At 42.1% G+C, this 23,786-nt stretch overlaps 2 protein-coding genes across 2 annotated transcripts in view; one reads left to right on the forward strand and one right to left on the reverse strand.

Annotated features, from left to right (window-relative positions):
• PKIA (cAMP-dependent protein kinase inhibitor alpha) overlaps positions 1-4,743 on the forward strand; it is a 59,919-nt gene extending 55,176 nt beyond the window's left edge. The window contains exons 3-4 of the mRNA XM_020787567.3: positions 853-1,030; positions 3,237-4,743. Of these exons, the coding sequence (XP_020643226.1) occupies positions 880-1,030; positions 3,237-3,316 (231 nt within the window). The 5' untranslated portion in view covers positions 853-879 and the 3' untranslated portion in view covers positions 3,317-4,743. The remainder of the gene's footprint in view (positions 1-852; positions 1,031-3,236) is intronic.
• A 9,330-nt stretch (positions 4,744-14,073) lies between these two features.
• The window catches only part of LOC144589259 (uncharacterized), a 486,230-nt gene continuing 476,517 nt past the window's right edge, over positions 14,074-23,786 (reverse strand). Inside the window, exon 2 of the mRNA XM_078393548.1 lies at positions 14,074-19,373. Within this exon, the coding sequence (XP_078249674.1) occupies positions 14,863-18,414 (3,552 nt within the window). The 5' untranslated portion in view covers positions 18,415-19,373 and the 3' untranslated portion in view covers positions 14,074-14,862. The remainder of the gene's footprint in view (positions 19,374-23,786) is intronic.

Consider the following 23,786-nt stretch of genomic DNA (forward strand, 5'->3'; position numbering starts at 1 on the left):
GTCTTGGGTAACCCAGGTGTTTTTGGACTGTAACTCAGAAGCCTTCACCACTTCCTGTGCTGGCTAGGGTTTTGGGAAGTTGCACAAGGTTGCATTGCATACGCTCCAGACCAGCCATCTCCAGCCAGATGCCTTCTGTCAGGGATGTTAGGCTACAGCTCTCATCATCCACCAACCAACACAACCAAAAATATTTCCATTCTAGGTTGAGGCAGTAACATGGCTTTTTGTCTTTTGAATATAATGTTATTTTCCTTCTATGCAATTTTATGTTGTATCTTTCTAAAATTACTTAATTCTTTGGATATGCAATAAGAGATATTGTGTACTATAGTTCAGTGGTTCTTAACCTTTGTTACTTGGATGCTTTTGAACTGCAACTCCCAGAAATCCCAGTCAGGACAGTTGGTGGTGAAGGCTTCTGGGAGTTGCAGTCCAAAACTCCTGAGTAACCCAAGGTTAAGAACCAGTGCTATAGTTAATATGTAGCAAGGCACTCAACCTTATTTAGTGCCACTGCCCTGTTCTCCTTTAGGTGAGACAATAAAGTTCTTATTTAGCTCCCTGACTGGTGGGTGCTCTAATCTTTCCCTCACATGTCATGTAAAATACCCTGCCAGTTGTTCATCGTGGGATATTTAAAGAATTTCCTATTTTTCTCCTTACTGCTGGGTGAGGAACATGTGTGCACCTGTTCATTTGGACTACAGTTCCCATTGGCCCAACCCAACATGACCAACAGTAACAAATTCTGGGAATGTCATTCTACACATCTAGATTCCCCAACCCTCCCTTACTGTGTGCCCTTTTAGTATCCAGCAAACAAATGTTCTTTGGTTTGTTTTTTCTCAGGTACTGCTATGTGGATACTTGTTAGCAATGACTGATGTGGAATCTACATATGCAGATTTCATTGCTTCTGGAAGAACTGGGAGAAGAAATGCCCTTCATGATATCCTTGTGTCCTCCACAAGTGGGAATTCTAGTGAGCTGTCCCTCAAGTTATCAGAACTTGATATAAATAAAACTGGTAAGTGCTCAGTTAAAAAAAAATAGAGAAAATCATTAGTATTTGCAAAGCAAGGTGGGATTGCCATGTCAGGTTGTTGCAATGAAATTCATTAAGTGATTTGGGCATCTTAAAGACCCACATGTATTTTTTTTTATTTTTGCAATAAATGATTTTGTGTTTTCTTTTGTTGTTGCTGTTGTCTGAAGAAGTGGACTGATGTCCTTGAAAGCCTGCACCAAATAAAGCCTGTTCATCTGTAAGGTGCAGCAATATTTTTGTTGTTCTTGTTTTCATTAATATTAAATACTATTAGTTGTGGGGGGGTGCTAGAAATTCTGTTGGGCTCTAATGCCTCCTCACATTTTTAAAAATCTAACTAGTTTATATTTTAAAAAATGTTTTCTTTCCTCATGAGCTGATGTCGTTCTGAGGGTCACAAAGCAGTGCCCCCTCCCCAAAAAACCTTCCCTGGAGCCCATCAAAATCCTTGACTCCTATATGTTTAAAAAAAGATTTCTAAACAACATCCAATGGCACACTGCAAACAGGAAGAACATGACAACTCTTCAACTCATGGCGGCTGCCAACCCAGTTGATTTGCCACTTCTTTGTCTTCATCACTTCTTCCCATCTCCTCCTACCATTATTATTTCTACAGTCCAATCACCACCTCATCTTCCCACTTTGTTTCCCTAGTTTTCAGAAGGCTCTGTGAGGGCCCCTTGAAGTCAGACACTGCTAGTGAACTTTCCTGGCTGCAGCACAGTGTTCCCCAGACAGCTCACAAAAATGCCCAACTTTGGAAGTCCTGTGAGCCAGCATTTGAAAATAGCCAGGTTTTGAGAGCTGCATATACGTAGCTCTCTGTGGAGTGCCATGTGCTGTGTGGAGAAGCAAAGTGACCACTTCTGGTGATCTGTCTTCAGAGACATCTCCCTCGATTTGAAAAATGGTAGGGCCAGCCCTGACAGACTCCTTGCCACAGGGGTCCAAGCCAGTTTCATCAGAAGAGCCTTGTGGCGCAGTGGTTAAACTGCTGTACTGCAGCCAAAACTGTGCTTACAACCCAGGGTTCAATCCCAGGTAGCGGCTCAAGGTTGACTCAGCCTTCTATCCTTCCAAGGTCGGTAAAATGAGTACCCAGCTCGCGGGGGGGTGGGTGGCAATGTGTAGCCTGCATAATTAACTTGTAAACTGCCCAGAGAGTGCTTGAAGCGGTATGGGGTGGTATATAAGCAGCAAGCTTTGTTTTTTGTAAACCTGCAACATTTCCCCAATGCTTCTTCCATCTTTCTTCTTACCAGAAAAGATCTGATAAGGAGGAAATGATGGAATAACTCCACCGTGCTCTTTGACTGGTAGTTCTGGAAGTCCTTTGTCTGGAAACTCCTTACATTGTTGCACTTTTTCCACCTCCACCCCTGCCTCCAGTGGTAAAAGGCTATCATATCTGTCATTGTGTTCAAAAAAAGTGTTTTGTCAATTACCACAACAGCATTGGAAGGACTGTCTCATGGCATCTTCCCAATGTGCTGCCAATAGCTTTTCTATAAGTTTCCTGTGAGATCAATGAAATCCAAATTGTACAGACGCTTGTCGTGGCATTTCTTAATTCCTTGCTCCCCAAAACATAAGTGGTCACAGTGAACTCTTGTTCTACCATTCATGATAGGATTTCCCTAACTGCATGAGGAAGAAGCGCAAAGTAACCCCGTCACTGCTCTAACAGGTGGAAAGCCTAAAACGAGAACATACCACTGTGCACGGAAATCATGAGGGAGAAGCTGCATGTATAGAGGGCTCTGTTCTCTTCACGGTACTGCTCTCCATGTGGAGAAAGTGGCAAGAGAGAGTAAAGGCCTACCTGCTCCCTTTCCTCACACATTCAGGGTAATCCTAGAGGCTGTGCATTTTTTTCTAAAAGACTTAGATGAATGGCTTGTAGTTGCAATTCTAAATGTCTGTAGAATAGCTAGGTAATTCTGAAAAAATCAGGACAAGGCCATATGGTTCCCAAAACAATACAAATTTAAGATAATGGTATCGCCTATTCCTGCACAGGTAATCTGATAAAAGTGAAGTCACTTGGGTAAGACTAAACTTTCTTTTGCACTCACCTTGTTCACTGGCCTTCAGTGGAGAAGAATTTACAAAGGTGACTTGTATTGGTTTGGGCATTTTTCACTCTAGCATCTTCACTTTTGTTTTTGTCTTTGTTTTGCAGAAGGGGAAGGAGATGCAGAGAGGAAACCCACTGAACCAACTGGGGAAACCCAGGGGGAAGCCACAAAACAAGAGAGTTGACATCCCACTTTGACCAACAGCAGCAACTGTGAGATGTTTTCCCACAAACGCCTGCTGGAAAAAGCTGGCACCTCCTGAGCAAGCCAATCAAACAACAACAGCCACAAAAATTAAGAATGGATGGGTCTTGCTATTGGTCCCTGCCTGACCCCCTACTAAAAAGGGGGAAGCAGGTCATAGTAGCAGACAGAACTTCCTTTAGTTTAGCTAGTGATGGTTGAGACTTTGTTGCTGATCCAGAGACTTTCTTGACAGATGGATCTTATTGCAAATGGCCACTTGACGAAATGCCCATAAGAGGTAAAGGAAACTAGATCTTACAGCAAATGGGCTTCAGTTCACTAGGGGCATGAAGGGCATTGTATGGCTACAGCTTCAGTGATCTTCAGAGGTTGGCTAGAGCATTCACCTATTAAAATCACTTGCAAAGGGAGCACAGGTTGTCTGTTTTGATTTTAAAGAACTCTGCTTCTGTATTTTCTGCTCTGATACTTACATTGTTTTTTATTGTACAATTTAGAAGCTCCATACTGTCCCTACTCAAAAGGATTCTGAAGGCAACTTCTATGACTGTGAATTTTTTTTACCATTTGTTTTGAAAGGGTTAGGATTTGTTTTTGTTTTGCATAGTGTGGTGGTGTGCACATGATAGATTATAAAGCCCACTGCTGAACTGATGAAATGGCTAACCTAAAGATTCATCAGCCTTCTTTCATATACAAGATGAACATACGATGTAACTAACGTATAGTCTGGTGTGTCTTGTGTTTTCTCGGTACAGTTAGGTCACCTTGCTTGTTGTTGGTTGGAAATTCAAGATTCAAGCAGAATCTTTTCTTTTATCCCACCTTTTAAGGGATTAAAAAAAAGAATGAAAATGCTTACTTTGTTAGTGCTAAAGTTTTAAGAATAAACTTGTCAGTACAACATAAATGGAGAAAAATTATGTTAGGAGCAGGTGAGAGATGGAGAAATCCCCCCAAACTTGGTAAATACTTGTTTCCCCAAAAGAAACATATATATAGATATATTTTCTCACCTGTCAAGTCACTGATTTTGGAGTGAAAAATGAATGTTGCTGTGGCAATCAAGTGGACACCAATCACAAGACTAGTTCTGTTTCCATCCCCAGCCCTGATGTGTTTCTTCTTACTAAGAAAGTGATGCCACATTTTCTGTTTCAGGTATTATGCACTTTTTAAATGTTTGTAAACTTTACTAAAGATTTAGTGTAATTTTGCTTTCTAGTAAATTGGAACGTTGGTTAATGAAACATTCGTTACTGTTGTGGCCATGGCTGTCGTTTCTACAGTATATACGTACTGTGGTTAGTTGTTCACCTAGAACTTTTCTTGGAATGAGATGTGTAAACTCTCTGATCAGTATTCAGCGCAGTAATTTAGTGTTAATAAATAACAAATCGGCAATATGTTTATGGTTCATCAACACACTTTGCTCCTTCTACATTCTTCAGTTGTGTAGAAGCACCATTGCTTTATAGCTCTACAAAGGATCAGACTGCTGTTTTGATTGAAGAATGGCTCCTCTTATGATCAAGGTTTTGACTTTGGATGTACACATCATAATTCACAGCAAGGCTTCCGTTATGAGAACCTTTCTCACCTTGTTTTCATATTAAGATACATATAATGCCTCCACCACCACATACATAAAAATAACTGAGCATCTTACCTAAATATGCTGCCATCCTATGCATGTCTACTCAGAAGGAAAGCTGTCTGAGCCCATTGACACTTGCTTACAGGTTAGTGCGTATACCAGAGGCTGGCAGTCTTCAGGAAACAAAGGGCTGGATACACCTATCCCTGGACCTTGGGTGGCTTCCACTCCCGTCATACCAACAATGTTTTCGGTTGAAAAAGTTTTAAGAAAAAAAATTGTGCCACCTGCTGGCCAAATATATACTTATAGCTCTAGTCTAGAACAACATCTAGATATAGATGGTTACAGTGGGTTGCAGAGTGCTAGGAGTCCTCAAAACATGGCAGAATTTCCCTCATGCATTGTAGAGGGTTGCAAAAGATTGTTTTTAAAGCTCCAATGTGCTTTTGAAAAAATATTTTGAAAGTTTTGGAGGGTGGGAGATGTACTGGGGATCCTAGTGTGGTGTAGTGGATCGAGTGACAGACTGGGACTCAGGAGGCCTGAATGCAAATCTCCACTTGGATAAGATAATCAGGGGAAGATTCCTTGTGAATTTGGTCTCTCTAGGTGCTTGGGGAGGGCATTTTATAGAGTATTAAAGTCAAAACCAGACTGATGAATCAATTCGTCAGATAAAATTGTAAATTCATAATTTGTGACTTGTTGACCTTGTCAAATCATGAATAAAAACAAATCACCATTTTTTCGATTCATGCCCATCCCTAGTTTTAAGTTTCCTAATTTTAGAAAACCTGTTTATATGAGATAAGAGATTCTGTCCATTGTGTTTCTTTCCCACACCATCAAAATCCAGATCTCAAGGAAAGGTATCTTCAACCCACATTTCAGGGATACCTGAAACTTCCCAAACCTGGTCCTCTCTAAATGTCTAGTAGATGATGGGGGTTGTATTTCTGCACAACATGAGTGCAACAAAAGGTTTATAGATAGGTTTTAATGTTGGTCAGTGATCTGTGGGTTGCTGTCCTGTTTAGTGTATGTCTCAGAAGCATAAGACACCCACAATGTCTTTGTCTCTTTTCAAGGCCACAAATGGTGAACAAAGAAAATGAGGAGGCCAATCCAGATGTAGAAGAATGATCTCCTATGCAACATTTTAGAGGGTCTAATCTTTCTCATCCTCCAGCTCCGAAAATAAGCAGTGACTTCTTAGGGAGGCAGAAAGCTGAACAGCTGATGTGATATAATTGAAAGCTCTGAACATAGCATACATGATCAAATTTGCAACTCTGCATTCTGGAAAATGTATGAAATCTGGGCTGACCACAAAGTACTTAGCAAACTTTATGGATGGATTATTATTTTAGACTGTGGATGCTTGCTGCAGGATCCATCCACCATTTGTTTTCAGATCCAAAACCTAAGTTAAAAAGGCAAGTGGAAACAGATGGAGCAGAAGAAAAAATGTTGTAATATATTTTCCATTTCTATTCCATAGATACTAATTGATCCTGCAAGGTAAGCAAACAAAAGTCAGACAAAAGCATATTTCCAAATTGGGCACTTTAGTTTTGTGAACTCTCATCTTTTATGGAGGGCTCAGTTTAGGCAACTTGCTGAAAAGCACTGCAATAGCTAGAATGTACAGGTTTACTCCGGAGCAATTTCTAAGGAGTTTAGTGGTACTTTCTTGGAGCAGATGATAGTTTCCACCAATACAATGCAAACTTCCACCTGTTTCAAAGGTGCTTATGGTTGGGTTGCTAATACTTTTAAATAATTAAATAACTTGCTCCCAAGTAATGGTGCACAAGATTTCTGACTAAGGATGCAAGATGCACACTTTGTCAGAAATCTTATGCACATACAGTACTGTATGTCCATTTACCAAACACACTTATATCCTGCTTTATCACCAGAAGGTTTCAAGGTAGTTCGGGGGGAAAAACAACTAAAATCCTACTGAGATTTTTATTCTAGTGGAACACAGTCAACATAAATCTCAGCAGTGAAGTATCCAGAGTTAAGAAGTAATTATAGCCTTTAGGGTTGTATGATCTTCTTACGTAACTAATATGATTTTAGCCAACGTTTTGAAAAAATTTAACAGGAGTAATAGACTGAAGCATCAACTGTAGTGGGATGACAATCAAATACAAGAAGTTCCAGGTTAGTTTGGGAATAATTTGGGAAGACACCTCACATATTTCCTTTCCCCTTTAGGGATGCAGAAGCATTGTGAGGGCTCTGTTAATGCATCAAGTTTGAATAATGACATGTAACAAGTACCAGCATCCCTGTAATCTGTTCATTTGCATTAAATCCCAATGTTTTTCATCATAAACAGTAGAAGATATAAGAAACCTGAACAAGGCCTTTACTTTCTCAAATGTTGTTTTCCCAGTAGACAGTACTAGAGATGGGGGCTTTGTAGTCATATACAAATACAAAGCCCGCTGGCACAGGGAGCTGTCTTGATGAACACCCACCGCCAGAGCCCACCAGGCTACATGGTGCATGTGGCTGGTGTCATCTGTGCCCCAATCACTGCAGTAGCTTGGCTGCCGCAGCCCCATCTCCCTGCTCGGCCAGCCACTCCACAGCTGAGCAGGGAGGCTTGTCCTCCTGCCCCCTTGCAAGAATGGCTGGGCAAGCAGGGAGGTGGAGCTGCGGCAGCCGAGCTACTGCCGTAATTGCGGCACAGAAGATGACATTGGCCATGCGGTCCAGCAGGGTCTGGCAGTGGGTGTTCATCAAGACAGCCACCTGTACCAGCAGGCTTCGTATTCATATACGAATGCAGAACTGTACAAAGGACAAAATCTTCTCTTGCATGTATCTTACAAAATGACACAAGGTTTTTCTCTTACATGAGTTCTGCCTTTTTATTTCATTATTATTTTGGTTTTAAATTATTAAGGTTATGACCAAAGGTAGTCTATAATCCAAGTAGTGTACATAATATGAAAACTCATAGGGTGAGTCCCTGATTTAAATGTGTTCAAGTGCAATCATGGGAATGGACCCCCTCTCCAATTCCTGTGCCAGGCAGATCACTGAAAATGCTACATGCCCTATTGATATATATGTATGCAGTATGCAGCCGGGAGGCAGTGGAAGACAGGAGGGCTTGGCGTGCTCTGATCCATGGGGTCGTGAAGAGTCGGACACAACAACTAAACAACAACTATGCAGTTGGGGAGAGAAGGATCATTAAAACTCAGAGGCAAAGAGAGTCATGTTTTTAACTGCTAACTGTTAGTGGTGGATTCTAGAACCCACCTGATCTTTCACAATCAGTTTTGCTTGTTACTTTTCTTTCTATCTATCCTAAGACTAGCTACTATAATGGAGTATACTATTTTATCTTCATGGGGAAATTTTTGCAGAGTTTTGAAATTTCTGTGGTTTAATTTTTCTCACCTGTGCAGCAGAAGTGCAAGGATTCACAGAGCATAATAATTACTAGTTCCTAAATAACCCACCCCCCTCTCATTAACTGGCATTTAGTCTCAGTGACATACTCTGAGAAATGTTCCATTTACTTACAAATGCAAATATATTAACAACAAACTAATGAACGGCATGACTGCTTTTAATGACTCTGCTTCTATATACATTTAACAGACATTTTTCCACCAAATGCCATCAACAGATATTAACAGACTCTCTGAATGAAAAAGACTCTTAGTAGAGAGGAAGTGCTCTCTTGGAATTCTAACAGGCAGTAGAGAACTATTGGTTAACAGATTGACAGTTACTCGCAGCCTATAAAGGTCCCTACCAGGCAAACAAGCTAGAAGGCCGCATGTGAGGTTGTAAACTCGAACATATACTTTTGCTACAGGTATTAAAGCAACACATGGAGTGGGAATGTGCATCTGTGGCTTCTGTCTTGGTAGAAATGGCACACTTATGTTCATACTCATGACTGGGGACTCTAGTGAAGCCATGTTTCTTGATCACACATGGTGGCCGTCCTGTCTAAAGGAAGTTTCCTGAGAAAGGTAACCTCTACTTCAAATGTATAAGAAGTCCATCTCTCCTACTGTGCACCAAAATGTCACACATGCCCCCATTTGCTGCCTCCAAATAGGAGGAAAAAGGAGGACCTATTTTGATCAGTCCTTTGCTATCTTCAATTTAGAAAATTAATTTATTTGTAGTCCTCACACAGGAAAACAAGTAATTAAAAAAGCAGCACACACATGCCCCCTGGTGGCCATATTGCCTATTTAAAAGGAGAATTTAATCTTTGAAACAATTTAACAAAGCAATGAAAACTTTACTTACCAGTCTTGTTAAGTCTTTGTCTATGTTTGACATCTTGTCAGCTTAAGGGAACCATTCAGGCCATTTTAAGAATTCAGATAGGTTTTTTTAATTAAGAAAGATTTGATCTTATAAGGTGTTGTCCAAACTATGACTATATCATCTTTCGTCTTCTGTAAACTTGTGTTTACACAAATCTTTTATCAAGCTAATTAGTCTTCCATTTTCCCTACTGTGGTGGTTGCTACTGGTTAGTGGGAAGGTAGGATAAGATAGGAAGAAAATACATTAGTTCCTAAAGTCAGAGCAAGTTACATTTTTATATGAGTTCCTTATAATCAATGTTCACTCCAACTATCCAAATCTTTCACCAAAACACAGTGCATTCTGTGATCAATGATAATGGCTGAATTTCCTCAAACACATTTTTCCCATTTTAGGTATGGGAAACATGGGGGGGGGTGAACTACAACTCCCAGAATTCCACAACAAGTTTGGCCAATGACCATACTGGCGGTAGAATTCTGAAAGTTTTAGTTGAAAAAGAAAAACAACAAGCCTCCTCCTCCTCTCTCCTACTAATATGGATGAACCTAGGAACAAGCAAAAGTGGCCCTCCAGATATTTTTTGACAGGAACACCAATAATTTCTCATCATTAGTTAATACTACATAGGGGCTGGTACAAGTTGTAGGCCCCAAACATCTGGAAGCCAGTTTCCTGCACTTGCATGGATCTATTGGTGGTTGCTTAGCCCAAAAAAGTCATAATGAAGTAGCTCTTAAGGGGTGGATTATTGCTTCCTTGAACATGTCCAGGATTTACCAGCTTACCTAACAGACAGTATTATGACAGAGATGGCATGAAAGAATTCAGATACAGAAGAGGGTGACTGGTTGCTCTGTTGTGCAAAAGACCAAGAGGTAGACAATCCTTCCTTCCTTCCTTCTTGGTGTAACATGGTAGGATTACAGTACCGAAAAATCTAATGGCCAACTTTTCTTGTCAGTTCAAGACCTTCTGCACTGTCATCAGTGCTGTCTTCCTAATGGTGCATACAGTCCGAAAGGGACACAAATGGATTCTTTATCATAGCACTATATCAGCATTTGGGGTCCAGGTTTCAGCTAAGTACTTTTCCAGTGGGCTACAATTTCACAGAGCTGACAACGTTGTTTCTTGTTTCTCTGACAGTGCATTGAGAGAACTTGGGGCTTGGCCTATGGAAACCAGAGCAGATAAAGCAAAAATGAGTTGTGGCACAGAGAAAATCTGTGTGTCTACTCATGAAAACTTGTGAATTTCTTCATAACAGGACAGTAAAAATCATTGGAGTTTTAAAAATCTGAATGTGAGAGAAAGTAAAGCTCATGGGGCTTTGAGTGCTCAGCTTTTCATAGCCAGGAAACGATTCACAGCATAGCCTGAAAATGGTGCACAGAGTTGCAGTTACAATAACGAAAGATACAAGTACAGCTATTACAAACCTCATTCCATACACAGACCAGGAGACGCTTATACAAGTAAAGGCAAAATGTTGTAGTTGTTCATGTCATACAGGTACATGATCCAAATACTGATAATGATAAGGAAAGCATAGAAAAATTGTATTGACTCAAAGCTGTTATATTAAAAAGCAACATCTAATTTTTATAAGTGGGGAAGGGCTAATGCTAAGAGAAGGAGCAGAGCATGGGGAAATTTTATTGAAAAACACGGACTAGGAACACAAATGGAACATGGAGAACAAGATATAATTTGAAGAAGAAAAAGAGCAACAACAGCAATTTACAATCACCAATTATCACGAAGGAAACTCCTGCAAGATTGCACTAATACCAAGCACGTCATGTACTGACAGTGTGAATCAAGGTACTGACAGTGTGAAATTGATGGAAACTCCTAACACTAACATGAATTCACATCATACACCTGTAATCATCATACAGTGGTGCCTCGCTTAACGTTTGCTTCGTTTAACGTTTTTTTCGCTTAACGTTTATTTTTTCAGAGGCAGATTGTGCTTCGTATAACGTTTTTCCCTATGGGCGATTTTCGCATAGCGTTTTTGGGACCATGCTTCGCTTAACGTTTTTGGTTTTAGGTCCCCTGCTTCGCTTAACGTTTTTTTTGTTTTCAATTTAAAAAGTGTCTTAGAAGGGTCCAAAACGGTTCTAAATGCTTGGATTCGTTAGAGGACCCCTTAAGTCATGTGCAAACCTGGTTTGGCTTTGATCTGACGTTTCGTTAATTTTTTGTGAATTTTTGTTTTTTGGCCCATAGGAACCAATGGACCTGTCAAAATCTGACAGCTCCATGCTTTCCTATGGGGGAGAAAACAATTTACAAAAAATTAACGAAAGTTCAGATCAAAGCCAAATCAGGTTTGCACACAACTTAGGGGGTCCTCTAACGAACCCAAGAATTTAGAACAGTTGCTGAGTCTTCATTAATTTTTTGTGAATTTTTTCTTCCCCCATAGGAAATAATGGAGCTGTCAGATTTTGACAGCTGTCAAAAGTTGGGGGAAAAAAATTCACCATTAATTAACGAAAAGTCAGATCAAAGCCAAATTAACTTTTGCATCCGTTTTAGAGGGTGCAGAAGCTAATCCAAGCATTTAAAACCATTTTTGACCCTTTTATGACACAATTTTGCAAAAATTGACTTCGCAAAGCCATTGAAACCTATTGAGTCAGCTACAATACATTCCAATGGAGGATACATTGTATCGTTTAACGATGTTTCCTATGGGTTTTTTCGCTTAAGGACGGCAATCCGTGCCTATTGGAACGGATTAACCGGTTTCCAATGCATCTCTATGGGAAATGGTGTTTCGCATAAAGTTTTTTTCGCATAAGGTTTTTTTTTTTTGGAACCAATTAAAAACGTTATGCGAGGCACCACTGTATTTTGCTACAGTAGTGCAACAGAAATGGCAAAATCATACGGGGTGATCTAGCTCAGGGGTCCCCAGCTGCCGGTCCGTAGCCTGGTACCAGACCGTGGCCAGAGCCAGACTCGGCCACGGAAACAGATCTCCCATCCCCCTGCACACATTCCCCCCGCACAGCCCCTTTGTGCATGTGCATGAGTGTGTGTGCACCCCCCACAAGTGCTCCCCGCACAGCCCCTTTGTGCATGAGCATGAGTGTCTGTGCACCCCCACAAGTGTCCTGCCCCTTTGTGCATACACACAAGCATGCAAGCTCCCAAGCAAAGGCCCTTGCCCTTTCGCGCATGCACATGAGCGCAAGGGGGTGCCCCGCCTTTTCCACACACAGACCCCATCCTCCCCCAACTGGTCCATGGTGTAAAAAAGGTTATGGACCACTGATCTAGCTTATATATTATTAAATAAGAGATTCATGAAGGCACTGGTAAAGTTACACATTCAAATGATCATATGGGAGGTGGGCACATGCTCTGAGACAGCATCCCCGGCTGCCCTGCAAGGAGCCCGGTTGCTGCCTCGGATCATGGCACCTGGGAAGAGGGCAGTGGAGGCAGTGTGGCAGCAGAGGCGGTAGCACAACATGAGTTAGCCCCCCCCCCACACACACACACAAGGCACAAACTAAAAAACAAACTACAAACCAGCTCAATTTTCTGGTTGGTTTGTGGTTAAGGCTAACCATGAACCATCACAAACCATATTTTTTCAAGTTTGTGCTGATCTCTAGTTCTGGCACTGTGGGCTAAACCGCAGAAGCCTCTGTGCTGCAGGGTCAGAAGACCAGCCGTCGTAAGATTGAATCCACATGACGGAGTGAGTTCCCGTCGCTTGTCCCAGCTCCTGCCAACCTAGCAGTTTGAAAGCATGTAAATTTGAGTAGATAAATAGGTATCACCTTGGTGGGAAGGAAACAGTGTTGCGTGTCTAGTCGTACTGGCCACGTGACCACAGAAACTGTCTACGGACAAACACTGGCTCTACAGCTTGGAAACAGGGATGAGCACCGCGCCCTAGAGTCGGACACGACTGGACTAAATGTCAAGGGGAAACTTTACCTTTACTTAGTTCTGGCAATTGCCAGTATTTCCCACTGGCAATTGCCGTAGGAAAGCTGTCCACAGCTCTATGTCAAACAGGAACCAGAAGTGAAGGTTGTGTGCCTGCCTGTCCTTGCCCCTGTGGAGGCAGTTGCCAGACAGCCTCATGAATTTCCTGCATCAGGACCTGGAAGGAGGTAGGCCCTCGGGGATATTTAGCGAGGGGGGGGAGGAGATGGGGTGGTTGGTAAAGGGTGTCAAGAGCCTGCCCTTGATGGCAGTGAGAGCCCTGGTGTCCCCTCCAAGCAAGGGGAGCTATGACCAGTGGTCAGCAAATCAAGGGAGCCACAAGTCCAAAATGTTTGGGAACCATTGCCCAACTCCTTTGGCCCGGCAGGGATGTCCACGTACACTTTTTCCGCACTGCTGCTGCTGCCGCCGCCACTACCTCTGACGCCTCCTGTGAGAAGATAGCACTGAAGCATTAAAGCATTTCCTTTTCTCGTGTGTTTTGTGCTGCACATTTTATTGTGCTTATGTTACTGACCTCCTGAATGGAAAGAATCGGCGTTGCATGGCAAGACCTCTCTGTGTTGATGTGACTCCCTCAGGTTGTGAGACCAACCAGAGCAAGTCGCAAAATAATAGCCCGGGAAAGGGAAATATACTCTTGGATTAAAGCAGGCCACCTCCAAGCACATGCTCAGCATAACATGTGTTTTCCGTAGCAGATTTGAGCACATTGTGCTGTCACACATAAAAATCCACTCCAGTTCCTTCTCACAAGAGTTCCTCGGTCCTAACAGCCTATCTAGGAAAGAGCGGGAAGGCTTTTGTTACTAGCATTGCAGCTGCTCTTTGTGACAATCCCAGACCTACTGGGATATGCCACAGTTTCACTAAGCTGCCACCAACCATTCCCTATAAGAAGTCACACAGACCAGGGATGGATTTTTAACAAATAAAAGAACAAGGTTTATTAAATAACACACAGGGAAAAATAAAAGGATCAAGTGAATAAGATACAGTAACGTGGCTTAGTCTGAATCATACATACACACAGTTTGGTTCACACAGAACACTTAACTTGAAGCACAGACCCTGAACCTATCAGTTCTGGCTAACCATACAGACACCTGAACCTATCAGGTTGGTACTGACTGACACACAGTAGTACCCTGTCTGACACACAGACTCCCACTCAAGCTTCTTCTCTCAGCTCTTCTCCAGCTTCTCCTCTCTTCTCCACACAGGCTTCACATATATATACAGTACAGCCCCTCCTCCTGATGTCCCGCCTTCCACTCCCCATAGGATGGAACTTTCCCTCCAAACCCATGACAGACAGGTAACATCAGTGCTGTATGTAACACCTCCCCTCTTTATAAGTTGTTTTGTAGGGGGAAAGCTAAGGTGCTTTTCTCCAAAAAACAACCTGGACCCAAAACATACAAAAACAGTTATATAATAACATACAATACCATACTTACTTATACTTACACTCTAAGTTAACCATATCAATTAGGCATTTAAACAATAACATTTACAATACATCAAGTTACCTTTATTCATACAAACCAACATGTTTAATAAACAGACACATTTAACCTTTGGTCATCAAAATATATACATAGTCCATGTTTCTTTCGCCATCTTCATTCTTCAGGTCTTCTTGACAAGGCATCAGCAACACAGTTCACTGACCCTCTGACCACCTTCACTTCAAAGTCATAGTCTTGCAGATTTAAAGCCCACCTCATAAGTTTACTATTGTGGGTTTTCATTGTCTTTAACCATTGCAGTGGTGAATGGTCAGTGCACAGAATAAAATGTCTTCCCCAGATGTAAGGCTTGGCCTTCTGGATCGCGTAGACTATGGCCAGGCACTCCTTTTCCACGGTTGCCAAATGTCTCTCACCTTTCTGGAGTTTCCTACTCAGGTAGGACACTGGATGCTGGTCACCATTTTCATCCTCCTGGCAAAGAACTGCTCCTACCCCGCTGTTAGACGCATCGGTGTAGATGATGAACTCCCGGTCGAAGTCTGGAGCACGCAGCACTGGATAGTTGATGAGCGCCTCCTTCAACCTCCGGAATGCCTCCTCACAGTCGCTGGTCCACGGGATGCGGTCATCAGCCTTCTTCCTCGTCAGATCGGTCAGCGGAGCCGCAATCTCGCCAAACCTCGGGACGAACTCTCTGCAGTAGCCCACCAACCCAAGAAATGACCTGACTTTTTTCTTGGTGTTGGGCCTGGGCCAATCACGAACTGCTTCTATCTTGGCCTCTAGGGGTTTGATCACTCCTCCCCCTACTATGTGACCCAAGTATTTTATTTCTGGGCTACCCAGCTGCAGTTTGTTCTCTTTGCAGAGCCTAGGCCAAAGCACTTCCTCCCCTGGATTAAAGCGCCTCTCCCTGCCTTCCTGGTCATCCCAAGCTTTCTTTCTGACCTTTTGAGCTTGCAGGGTCTCTGCTGCTAGCTCTAGGTTTCTCTTTAGGTCATTCCTTAAAGAGTCTATGTATGTCACAACGTCTTGTGGGTCATCCTGGGTGATCTGCTCCCAATTTTGTTTGATCAAATCGAGTGGCCCTTTCACCCTTCTCCCAAACAAAAGTTCAAACGGACTGAACCCGGTACTGGCTTGTGGCACTGATCGATAAGCAAACAAAAGGGATTGCAGCTTCTGGTCCCAATTGTTTGGATTCTCTGCCAAGTAAGCCCTAATCATGCGCATTAGAGTCCCATTGAACTTCTCCGTTAACCCATTACTTTCAGGGTGATAGGCAGTGGTTTCCTTGTGCTTAATTCCACAGATTTGCCATAACCGTTTCATGAGCTTCGATGTGAACGATGCACCCAAATCTGTGATTATTTCTGAGGCAAATCCCATCCTGGACATATACCCCACCAAGGCATCTGCCACTGTGTTAGTTTCAATGTTAGTCAAGGGAATGTCTTCAGGGTACCTCGTGGCATGGTCCACAATGGTGAGAATGAACCGGTTCCCCCTCTTTGTGGCCTTGGGCAAAGGTCCCACAATATCCACCCCTATGCATTTGAACGGAGTGTCAATCACAGGCAAAGGGCACAACTTTGCTTTGGTCCTGTCGCGGCTATTCCCCTGCCTTTGACACACATCACATTGTTTACAGAACTCCCTGATCTGCTTCCCTATGTCAGGCCAGTAAAAATTCTGTGTGATTCTCTGCTGTGTTTTGTTCACCCCTAAGTGCGCAGCAAACATGTCAGAGTGCCCCCTTTGTAAGATCATGGGGCGATACTTTTCAGGTACCACTAGCTGACTTCGGATCCCATCTCCCCCTTTTGAGATATTCCTCAGGGTCTCTCTATACAAAATCCCCTTTTTCTCTAGAAATCTCACTGGGGTTTCAGGTGTTAGCTGGGCGTCTGTCACCTGTTCAAAACACTTTTGGAGAGTGGCGTCTGCCTTTTGCTCTTGGCCAAATCTGCTGTCTGTGGTTAAGGTTTCCACCACAGCTTCGGCACTCCCCTCTGCTTCCGTCTCGGGCTCATCAGTACCCCCCTGAACTGTCCCTGTGGTGGCTTGTGAACGTGTAATCACTAGCACCCGTTTCACATGTTCAGCCAGGTCATTTCCCACGAGCACGGCTGCTGGCAGAGTCGATGAAATCGCTAGCTGCCAAACTCCCCTCCAGCCTTGAAAGTTCACAGGTACCTCCGCTACTGGCAGTGAGATCACCTGCCCCTCAATCCCTGCCACCTTCATGCTCTCATTTGGGATTATATATTCCCTAGGAATAATATCTGGATGGCACAGGGTCACCTGGGAACAAGTGTCCCTCAGCCCCCGATACTGATGGTCAAGTATTCCTACGTCCACCCCTGCTGTCTCAAACAACTGTGAATCTGTTCTCACGAGCAAGCAGCGCTTGACCTCCACAAGAGGACCATTTTCCTCAGCCTGATCAGCAGATGTAACTGTTCCAGATTGAGTAGCCATGGCAACAGGCTCCCTCAGTGACAAGGGGCTTTGCTCTTTCTGGACACAGAACACAGCTTTTGGCTTGGTTCCACTCGAATCCTGAGGCACAATTCCTTTTAGCTGCTTTAATTTCTCACACTCTGAGATTAGATGGCCCTTTCCCTGACAGAAATAACATTTTCTGCTATATTTTGAGTCTTTCTCATCTTGTTTTGGTTTTCCCTCCAAAATCTGAGGTCTTGGTTTCATGTCTGAGGGCTTCCCTTCACCATGGGCCCCTCCCACTTGCTGGCTTTTCCCTGGTCCCTGAGAGTACTTGCTGTAGGTTTCTTTAGGTTTCCCCATCGATTTCCCCTCACCCAAGGGCTTTCTTATTTGGGAAATAAAATCTGCGATCTCGGCTGCCTCTGCCACAGATTTCGGTTTCCTTTCCCTCACCTGGAATTTCAGTTCCCCATGCAGGACTGAATAGAACTGTTCCAGCGCTATCAAGTCTTTGAGCTGCTGAAAGGTCTCTGTCCCCTCCTGAGATAGCCATTTCTCTAGCAGCCTCACCAATTGGGCCCCCACTTGGGTAAAAGTCTGCTCTGGTTTCTTGGTGATTGACCTGAATCTTTGCCTCAGCTGTTCCGCATTTATCCCATGTCTGGCAAACACCAGTTTTTTAAACTCTGCAAAATCTTTCATCAGTTCCTCTGGCATCTCTGCATAGACTTCTGCAAGGCTGCCACTGATTAAAGATCGCATGATGGTCATCTTCTCAGTTTCCCTTACTGAGAAGTCCACAAACGCTCTTTCCACTAGGGAAAAGAACACTTCAGGACAATCTTCCTTGTGGTACACAGGGAATTTCTTCAGGTCAGCTTTAGACAATTGGCCTCCCTCAGAATCCCTATTGTTATTATTGTTCTGATTCATCAGTTCCAATTTTCTTAACTCAAACGCCATTTTCTCTCTCTGTAATTCCAATTCAAATTGTCTTTGTTTCTCTCTTTCCCTTTGCTCCATTTCAAATTGCCTTTCCCTTTCCTCCCTTCTTTCTCTCTCTAATCTTTCCTCCACTTCAAATTGCCTCATCCTCAGTTCATGCTGTTGGGCTATGAGCATTTTCCTGAGTTCTGGGTTCTGTTCTCCCGTGCTGTCACCCTGCACTGAGCCAAATTCATCCTCAGAACCTTGGTCTACCTGGAGGTCTTTCACCTCACCCATTTCTGCCATTTGGCTTCGAGTCAAGGGCATAATCCCGCCCCCCAGAACAGGCTGCTTTCAAAAGTCAAGCCTCAAAATAAAGCAACCACTTTTTTTTTCTCTTTTGCCTCAGAACCAGCTTTCTATAGATTACTGCTGTTCTTCAGCACTAACTTGCAACAGTTGCGAGCCAGAGTCTACCCCCCTCTGCTAGGCCTCTCAGCAGGCAGGCTAGATCACTGCTACTACACAGTTTTGCCTCAGCTTTTTTCCCGCCAAAACAGGTTGCCTCAGAGCTCCCTAATCTAGTCCCCAATCTGAGGTTACACGTTCTTCTACTAGCGCACCTCCCCGTGAGGTACACCTAGAAGATTACCTACGTGCTCTCAGATTGTCCCTGACTAGACCCCCCTTGCTCTGGGCACTCTTGCCAAGGCTTTGCTGTACCACTGGACAACTGGACCAGTCGTATCCCACACGCTGGACACCAATCAATGTGACAATCCCAGACCTACTGGGATATGCCACAGTTTCACTAAGCTGCCACCAACCATTCCCTATAAGAAGTCACACAGACCAGGGATGGATTTTTAACAAATAAAAGAACAAGGTTTATTAAATAACACACACAGGGAAAAATAAAAGGATCAAGTGAATAAGATACAGTAACGTGGCTTAGTCTCAATCATACATACACACAGTTTGGTTCACACAGAACACTTAACTTGAAGCACAGACCCTGAACCTATCAGTTCTGGCTAACCATACAGACACCTGAACCTATCAGGTTGGTACTGACTGACACACAGTAGTACCCTGTCTGACACACAGACTCCCACTCAAGCTTCTTCTCTCAGCTCTTCTCCAGCTTCTCCTCTCTTCTCCACACAGGCTTCACATATATATACAGTACAGCCCCTCCTCCTGATGTCCCGCCTTCCACTCCCCATAGGATGGAACTTTCCCTCCAAACCCATGACAGACAGGTAACATCAGTGCTGTATGTAACACTCTTAACCTGACAAAGAGTAAGAAATTCTTAGTTATTCAGTCCTCCAAAACAAACAAACAGAAAAACCCCCAAAACCTCTGGTTTATGAATGTGGGATATTGTGCCTCTGTCCCCACAATTTAAAAATCCAGGAAATGACCCAATATTGCTGCACAATATCATGCCCATGTTGCCAGCAGGAAAAAGGATGCCAAACTTTACATAGTAAAGGACAGCTTGAATGTTGACAGCACCAATGGGAGCAGTCAAGATGGTCTACAGGATTTCCTCTTCGGCTCACTACCATAAACACTTATTGAAAAACAGCCCTGACAATTGTTTTGGGCGAAAAGTGATTAAATGATGGGGAAAAAAAGGAGTCCGCTTTTGGGATTTTCCCTTGTGTGGTGTCACTTTGTGAATGGCAATGAGCAGAAGAGGGCATCCTGCAATTGGTGTCAACATTCAGGCTGCCATTTGCTTTGTAAAGTTTTGTGTCTTTTTTCCTGCTGGCAATGCAGTCACGTTATTGTGCAGCAATATGAGGCCATTTCTATGGTTTTTGCATCATGGATACAGAACTACAATATCCCATGTTCATGAACTAGAGATTTAAAGAAGAAGAAGAACAGAATACTGATCTGTATTTTGCCATTCCCAGATATATTTCAGCCAATCTGAAGGTGGAAGTGTCAAGAACACTGTAACCCAGATTCCTATGTGCACAAAGGGTATTTTGTGTGTACAAAAAAATACTGTATTCAGTCACATGAGTTTCTATCTCCAGTAGCACTGCCTTAAAATAGATTTACCATGTCTGCGAGTACTAGACCTCTGCCTCCTTTAACATTAATTTCGCTTCATGCAAAGTGCTCTGGGGATTCATACCAAGTACTCACAACCTATGCTGTATCTCTATAAAATATTCAGCTAGTTTTCCATGGTGCAACATTCTCTTGTCTTCAAAAAATACTCTGCCACATATTTGACTTGCTCAGAGAAGAGCTTCCTCCAACAATTGCTTATATTGTTCATTTACATGACTTTGAATTATCGCCTGTTTCTCTTTTTGGAAAGTATAGGCTCTGAAATACTGCTAAAATTCAAGTTATGTGCTTCAAAACATATATTCTCTCCATTCTAGCCGCCTAATTCCAAGCACATTTTCTGCACTAATCAAAACATTTTATGTAATACAGCTTTCCCTGTCCCGTTAAAACCTTGTTTTTCAGGATCTTGTGTGACCTGGGTTCAAACAGTGGAGGGGTAGGTGACAGGGAAGAGTGCCATACCCCAGAAAAAACAATTTCATATACTATTTGGTATTTAATTATTTGGCTTCTGCATTTCAAATCACTTTCAATTTTTGGGGGGAAAGTTACCTTTAAAAATGATCTTGTTATATAATTTGCTACAACCTTCAGGTAACTCGCTACTCTTAGTGTTGTGCATTTTACCACCTTGTTATGTTACTTCTTCTCTTACTCCTTATATTTACATAATTAGTTTCTCTTTTTAAAAGCAATTTTCCAAAAAGTAATAGAATGTCCCCAAATTTAAAAAAAAAAACTCAAAATGCCTCTAAAGAATTTTAAGCTTGCCAAACTAAGGAGGAATGAATAACAATTTCATTTTAAAAAATAATTTGTTTACATTATTTACATAAGGAATGTTGTTATGCCCTGCATCTCGCTCAAACGTAATGTTTCAGAAACAATCTCATGTAGAAGGTATTAGAATATTCTAGCTTTGATTTGAGCCCACTTCATTTTTTATCACCCAGAATTGCTCCAGCATCTGTTTAAGATTACAGATAAAGACAGGTCTTTCCCATTCTTAATGGCTTCCCTTTTAAATGCAGGTGCCAAGGGTTGAATTATGGAGATGAAGAATTTTCACAAAATTACATTTCCTCACTGAAACAGTGAGGCAACTGGTCAAGAAAACACTGACTCCTGCGAGATTTCCTACCGTTAGCATGTTTTTCCTAGGGTTCTGTCATCTACACAAAATGGTTCTGTGAAAAACTGGTTTCTTTTCCCTTTGTGAAGCAAATCATACACAGCAAATACAGAAAAAGAGGCTGATTGATCTAAAAGATGCAAACAACCAATCTCATGCCTCTCATTTGTAAATATATATTAAATAAGGCAGCAGTCTTCATAATTTTGCATAATTTGAGCAAAAACTATTCTCAAAAGTAGAGAACAGATTTTTTTAAAATATCAGAATAAAATTTTCTGCTATCTTTCAGGCAAGAATAAAATTTTGTGGTTTCTCACTCTTGTACACAGATAAAAATCATTGAACATACAAAGAAAATGAAAAGAGAAATCTCAGCCAGTGTGCTACAAAGAATCCTGAAGAACATACAGGAGTCAAACATTTCATTTAGCTCAGTATTTCCTTGGGTTCTTTTTAAGGAGAAAGGTGGGATATTAATTAATTAATTAATTAATTAATTACTTCTATGTCTAGCAGCATTTCTTCAGAGTTATTCCTACCCCTATTCATCTTGGCTGGATGTGCCAAACCTTCAAATTTAGATATCTGGCAGACAGTCGTATCTCCCATTAACTGAGCTATGGCCCGCTTGCAAAGGTATTGATCACATGTCCATATTGCAACATCACCCTAAAGCTAGCAGATATCCATAGCCAAAAGCCAGCTGAAACCAGCTGACAGGTTTATGATGGTGGTGCGAAGCCAACAGAATGCACATTTGGAAGCCAGAGCGTATCGCAAGAGGGAAACTGGCAGGTGTATATGATGTACTTGGAGACTTGCTTTCAGAAGCCACCTAATGGAAGCTTGGTAGATATCTCTGGATTGAAACTGGGACATGTCAGTGAAAGAGTTGCTGAAGTAAATGTGACTTGTAGACATTCTTGTAGATGTTGCCTCCGGTATGCCCATGCATATGAAGAACTAAAGAATGGGATTAAGATGGATATTTTACATATGTTATTCAGACACTTTAACAATTCGGAACATGCACAAACATAAATTGGTAGATACTGGTCTCCAAACACTGTGAGAATGAGACAAAAGAAAGGAAGTGAATGTTAACAGGTGGAAGCCCGGGGATGTTGTCACCAGACAGAAGTCATTAGATCACTAGACTGATGGTGGAGAAGGCACTGTCTCACTGACCATATACTGTATATCTTTGTTTTCCAAGGATGTTTGAAGGTCTTAGGAAACAAAAGCTTCTTCCCCAAAAAATGTAAAGGGGAAAGTATCTTTTGTTTTTCAAAAGCTTTTACTGTTTACTGGAAAAATACCAGACGGTTTTGAGTTATTTTTATCTTAAGAATCTGCAAAAATGTATCTGGTTTTAAGACAGAGAGCATCTGACATATTCTCTCCATTTGAACAGACCCTGCAGTAGGTGTTCTGCTGTCAGGTTAGTCTATTTTAAGCATAATGCTGGAAACCAAGCAATCTGGTCTTGAAAGACTTTTGAGCTGTCCATGGACAATTGGACTATTTTGTTTTCCCTTTATCATTCAGTTTGGAAATCTGCAGAATGACGTTGTGCCTTCCAAGAATACAAATGAGATACACCCACAGAAATGACGCAGCGTATGACCTTGATGCTATATGAAGTGAAATCCAAGCATAATCCCTTTCTCTGTGTGTAATCTCTTCTGCCACAGCAACGTTTGCATCCTTTTTCACCCAACACAGGGGATTTCCTGACAAGCCTACTCATTTCCCCCCGCAGGTCACAATATTTTAGGTCCTTTCCTAATACAGAAGATTTGCAACATGGAGGTTTTAAATTAATCAGTGCTACTGGATTTCATTTAAAGAACTGGGCAGGAGGATTTTTTCACATAAATAGGATGTCTGTCAACATTTTGCAGCCTTCTGGTACGAGTGGGCGTGGATGTATATGTATGTGAGAGGGAGGGAGGGAGAGGGAGAAAGAGAGGACACTACTCTGCATAAAATTACTTTTGCTAATATATGTGTATAAAAGCAAAATTAGAAGTGATGTACATAACTATTTTTAAAAATCACAGTGTAGCTCAGTTGAGTGGGTAAGATGTGATAATTGACTTTTGTGCCTGAGGAGTCTGCTGCACAGCTGCCAACTCTGGATGACCAAATGTCAAGATCTTGAAACTCTCTCTAAATGGTTCTTTACCTTTAAATCATACATAGGCTGGATAGGCCTTGTAATAATTCCTCCTCTTCTTCCTCCTCCTCATGTTTCTCCCAATTCTTTCCTTCCAGAGCATACCATACAGCTTTACTTCCACCTAAGCACCTACAATTCTGTGGAAGCTAAAAATGGAATTTGATTTTTGGGAAGCCCCATGATGTACATAATGCATTATCAGAGTCTACCGACATTCACTTTTTTTTTATTTTTTACTTCAGCTCCAGCTAGCATTCATCCCTATGTCTTCATGGCATTCTATTC

Source organism: Pogona vitticeps, chromosome 4 (assembly GCF_051106095.1).
Source record: "Pogona vitticeps strain Pit_001003342236 chromosome 4, PviZW2.1, whole genome shotgun sequence".
Lineage (NCBI taxonomy): Eukaryota > Metazoa > Chordata > Lepidosauria > Squamata > Agamidae > Pogona > Pogona vitticeps.